This window comes from Notolepis coatsorum (assembly GCF_963971535.1).
Source record: "Notolepis coatsorum genome assembly, contig: SUPER_15_unloc_6, whole genome shotgun sequence".
NCBI classification, from domain to species: domain Eukaryota; kingdom Metazoa; phylum Chordata; class Actinopteri; order Aulopiformes; family Paralepididae; genus Notolepis; species Notolepis coatsorum.
The window spans coordinates 607,528-613,164 of record NW_028174861.1 but is presented as its reverse complement, the minus strand read 5'-3'; the positions used below and the strand labels follow the sequence as shown (position 1 = coordinate 613,164).

The 5,637-nt window shown below is 43.1% G+C and overlaps 1 protein-coding gene across 1 annotated transcript; it reads left to right on the top strand.

Moving 5' to 3' along the window:
• Positions 1 to 1,354: 1,354 nt before the first annotated feature.
• Positions 1,355 to 3,138, top strand: LOC311242272 (zinc finger BED domain-containing protein 4-like; the record flags this gene model as incomplete). Its single annotated transcript, XM_084338471.1, has 2 exons — positions 1,355 to 2,439; positions 2,649 to 3,138. The coding sequence occupies 2 exons, from the start codon at positions 1,355 to 1,357 to the stop codon at positions 3,136 to 3,138; spliced, it is 1,575 nt and encodes a 524-aa protein (XP_084194597.1).
• Between the last annotated feature and the right edge of the window lie 2,499 nt (positions 3,139 to 5,637).

The window sequence follows — 5,637 nt, the reverse complement described above, 5'->3', positions numbered from 1 at the left end:
TGATTGACAGTCGCGTCTGCCAATTACGTCACATCGCTTGCACCCGCCCTGCTGTTCTTAGCACCAATCGGCAAGCGCGTATTCATTTTTTACTTCCGCCATTGGAGAGCTCAATGACAATGGCAGCGGTAGCTCGCCGCGGCCGACGTTTAGCTTTTAGCTCCGCAGAAGGACTAAACGACTGGAGGCATAATGATTTTACTGCAACGGATGTTATAATAAAAGCCTTTCCATACATCTGTCTGATTGAAAACTTTATTAACAGACCGCAGAATGGGCACAACTGAGTCAGCACGGGCTGAGATATGAACGACTAATGCTTGCTATATCTAGGTCGACCTCGGTCGTTGCTATGTAAATACGCTGATGTTATTGAAAGTGTAACTATATAACGTTAATGCCACAAAACGAATGCCTTTGTTATCATAAGTAGTAACTTTTGATGCAGTAGTGTGTGTGTGGGGCGGCGCTGTTCAAAAGTGTCAACGTGTGGACCAGATTGACGCGACACAAGCCTCTTGGTCAAAACATCACGATATCCACGATACGTTTAAAAGGTGTATCGTTAATGAACTGTACCCGATATTTATATAATATCGTCATATCGCCCAGCCCTATGTTACACCCCTACACCAAAGTCACTGGCCCACTGTGTATCTGTGTGTATAATAACTTGGCTAGCGTTATCAACAGCAGAGGTGGGCAATAGGTCCAGCTGCAGCGCCGGAGTGCAAGCGATGTGATGTAATTGGCAGACTCGACTGTCAATCAATGGTCTACCTGAAACGCAAACTCAAACAATATTTCTGTACTGGAGGTGTGATTGATTGATTGATTGAAAACTTTATTAACAGATTGCAGAATGGGTACAATACAGTACAGCTCAATACACACAATTGTTAAGGGGATGCAGACCAGTAGGGATGCCCAGATCGATCGGCCACCGATCGTTATCGGCCGATAATTAGTCTAAATATGCGATCGGGAATTCCGATAATTATTCATATTCGCCGATCACAGACCCCGATCGATGACGTGAAAAGCATGAGCCAATTCTCCGCCGACCGCTCGAAAAACACGAGGCAGTGTTCATTGTCGCATTTTCTCACCTGTAAACATGTCGGTGGTGTGGAACTATTTCACGGTTTCTGAGACTGATGTAACAATTGCCATCTGCAATGTATGCCAGAATAAAATACCTCGTGGGGGAAACATTGTCAAGAGTTTCAACACAACGAATTTAATTCGACATTTGAAGACTCAGCACTTAGCGGAGCATGGAGAATTCATCGAGGCGAGTAAAAAAAAAAAGGCAGCTGAGCCTCCACCAAAGCGCGCGCTGACGCAGACCACCATGGTAAGCACATCTGCGTATGGCAGTGGGACTCAGAAGGCCAAGGCAATAACACGCAAAGTCATGGAATTCATAGGGCTCGACGACCAGCCATTAAGTGTAGTCGAAAACACAGGATTCCGACGGCTACTCTCTCACATTGAGCCGCGCTACACTGTCCCGGGGCGCACGTATTTTACAGATGTTGCGCTACCTGAGCTCTACCAGGCAGTGTTTGCGCACGTGGACAGCCTCATGAAAGAAGACGTGTCTTCAATCAGCTTTACCAGTGATATTTGGAGCTCTGACGTCAGCCCCATGTCAATGCTGAGTTTGACAGCTCAGTGGGTTGACGCAGAGTTCCAACTGCGTAAAGCTGTCCTGCATTCACAGGAGTTTTCAGGCTCCCACACCGCTGCAGCGCTGGCAACCGCGTTTGAAAATATGTTCGAAACGTGGAATATTCCAAGGGAGAAGATTCACGTCATACTGCGAGATAACGCCCGCAACATGATCAAATGCATGACAGACGCGGGACTGCCACATTTGGGGTGTATGGCCCACACGCTTCAGCTGGCTGTCCACGATGGAGTGCTGTCACAGCGGAGCATTATTGACATCACGGCTACAGGGAGACGCATCGTGGGCCACTTCAAGCACTCCTGCCTGGCTTATTCTAGGTTGCAGAGTGTGCAGACGCAACTCGGCCAGCCTATCAAAAGGTTGCAGCAGGATGTCAGCACCAGATGGAACAGCACGTATTACATGCTCCAAAGTCTCCTTGGGCAAAAACGGGCACTGGGTGCTTATGCAGCGGACTTCGAACTACCCGCTATATTCACTGCCAACCAGTGGGGACTGATAGAAAACATGCTGTCCATTCTGGCACCGTTTGAAGAGCTCACCAAGGAAATTAGTTCATCCTCCGCATCTGCCGCCGATGTCATACCTTGTGTCATGGCTTTAAAACGTTTCCTGGGCAGAGATGTGGCATCAGACCATGGCGTGAAGACCACAAAAGCCACACTGCTGGAAGCTGTAACCCGCAGATTCGCAGACATCGAAACAGAGCCCCTCTACAGTTTGGCAACCATCATAGACCCAAGGTGATTTAGCCAGAATACATTTAGCAAAAATATAATTAACAAAATGTAATTATTAATCTATTTTAGATTAGCCATAACAAACATATAATTTCTATTATTTATTATTATCATATTATTAACTATGACACAGTCTTATGCTGCATCGTATAAAAGAACGAATGCCATGCTAAATTAATGTGATGTTTTCTTTGTTTTAATTTAAATAAAAGATACAAGGACCGATTTTATTCCGACGAGCTCAAGGCACAGACACGGGGACTGCTTTTGCGTCTGCTGGCCTTACAGACGGGCCCCGACCCAGCACCCGGAGCCAGCGACACAGACGAGCCAGCTGAGAAGGTGCCACGAGCAGGTTCCTTGTCGTCTATGTTTGGCGAAATTATGGCTGAAGAAACCCTGCAGCAGCAGGCCAACGACGATAGCGCGGCTGCGTCACAGCTGAATCTTTACCTGGCAGAGCCACCCATCTCTCGGAGTGCACAGCCACTGGCGTACTGGAAAGCAAACAGGGATCGCTTCCCTGCCCTCGCCACTGTGGCAAGAGCGTGCCTCTCTGCGCCCTGCACAAGTGTGGATAGTGAGCGCTTGTTCAGCGCTGCATCCAACATCGTGGATGAACACAGCAACAGGATTACGTCCGAAAAGGCAGAGATGCTCCTCTTTATTAAAAAGAATCTGCCAATGATGCTTAATAAATAACACGCCATAGGCATTTAGTCTATAGGCTAAGGTCTCTTTCGGGCCTTGTTTTAGAAGCCTATAGCCCCCAGGCATATTGCATTTTGCACTGTTTTGCCTAAATAGGCTAATTGTTTTTGCAGCGTTATATTGTTATATTTTATTATTTATTTGTAATTGTTGCGGCGTATTTAGGCTAAGGTCTCTTTCGGGCCTTGTTTTAGAAGCCTATAGCACCCAGGCATATTGCCTTTTGCACTGTTTTGCCTAAATAGGCTAATTGTTTTTGCAGCCCGTTATATTGTTATATTTTATTATTTATTTGTAATTGTTGCGGCGTATTTACGCTAAGGTCTCTTTCGGGCCTTGTTTTAGAAGCCTATAGCCCCCAGGCATATTGCCTTTTGCACTGTTTTAGCCTATTAACGCAAATTGTTTTTGCAGCCAGCAGTTATATTATATTTATATATGTGTAATTGTTGCAGTTGCTTAATATTATTATTATTATTATTATTATTATTATTATTATTATTATTATTATTATTATTATTATTATTATTATTATTATTATTATTATTATTATTATTATTATTATTATACTAATTAAAAACAAATGTTCATCTAATTAAATTCTCTGCATATTATTTATTAATACTTCAATTCATTCAGAAACGTTGCAGCAAACAATCCATATGTGCATTTGTTTACATAATGATAACGAAAATAACATATCATTGAGGGAGGGACAAATGGAAACTTAGCCTAATGCTTCACCCTGTTAGTAAGTTGAACTTGCGCTGACTGGGGACGCTGAGGGCAGCTGAATTGACCAAAGCAGTATACACACAGACAGTGGAGCTGTTTGCAGATAGCGAGCATTTTGACTTGTTGCGTGGTGGCGATGTCTCGCAGATAATACAACTACAAGTATAATTATATAATATATATATTTTATATAAAAAAAAAAAAAATGTATATAAAATAATTTTTAACTTCTTTTTAATCAAAAATTATCGGTATCGGCCGATATGGCTCACGACGATCGGTGATCGGTGGCAAAAAACGTGATCGGGGCATCCCTACAGACCAGGGCCCTGTTCCATGTACGTGGTTCAACTAAGTCGATCAACATGTCCATTATCCAGCTTCAGTTAACCCGATGTTCAAAGCCGGGATTTTCCTGTTTCACAAAGGAGGATTCAGTCTCGTTAACTCAAGCCAGACTTGAGAGTCAGGCTCAAGTCAGGCTAGATGCGCGCTCCCGTTTTAGGTGGAAAGCCAGCACGTATCGATGGCAGAGACCCTGATTCTCAACGGCATTGATTGATTAATTGATTTAAGACTTTATTGACAGATTGCAATAGGCTCAATCGCCTCGCCGACAAGTTAAATGCGTTATCTATAGGCTAATTCTAAGTCCCTCATTACCTCAATCAATCAGATTATATTTCTTTAAACTTGCCTGCTGGATTGAATAATCAAATGAGATCTTGCTAGCGAAAATTATTAGTTAACTGTTATACAGAATTACGATACGGCTCTCTTACCCATTGATTGATGTATAGTCAATCTTTTACTTATCTTCTCTGTGGTGTAACGGGTTCTTCTTTTGACTTTCACACGGACGACCGGGGTTCAAGGCCCTAGTCTTTTCCTTCTTTTTGCAATATAGGAATAATTCAATTTGGTGCACGTTGAGAGCTATATAAAGAATGACATCCTCAATGCATGTAGATTTATAATATTTTAACTTAAAACCAGGCTACTTTGGCGTATAATCATTAATATTATATTCAAAAAAATCATATTGGAAACACAGGGATTTGAACCCCGGTCGCTGAACTGGCAGGGATGAGCACTACCGCTGGGCCACTGGGCCAGATGGGATAAATTCATTGTTTATACATTAATGAACGAGAGACCCGTGTTTAGAATATCCGTTGTTTTGAATGAAGTTTATCTCTTGATCCTCATTCATTAATGTGACGTCAACGGCTCATTCAATTTCTCAAATCCGTCAAACAGCGCATCTCATCAGACATCTTAATCCCAGTTACAATTAAAATAACCACATCATGTGTACATCGCACGAGCGAGCGCCACCGTCGCCACGGTATATATAACGTGCATTATTTAGGACAAAGTGAATTTAATATCAGCATTTTGGGTCTATTTTACATTTCAAAAGCCCCCTCTGGAAGAATGGAGCACAAAAACGTAATTCAGAATGGTATAATGCAGATCGTAGACTGTGGGAATAGTTTCAGGAAACGGGCTGTCACTTCTTTGCGGGGGCGTGGCGATAGTTCAGGCTAACTTGAACTTGAACTCTGCTTTCGAGCAGGCTCAAACTTTTGGATATGTTGTCATGGTGATTTGGGAAATCCAGGTACATGAAATCGGAAAGTCAGGCTAACACAGTTAGCCTGATAAAGTTATCCGGCTAACTCGGTTATCCCGGTACATGGAACGGGGCCCAGAGAAAGACTTTCGTCTTGTTTACATCAGGGTCCCCCATTT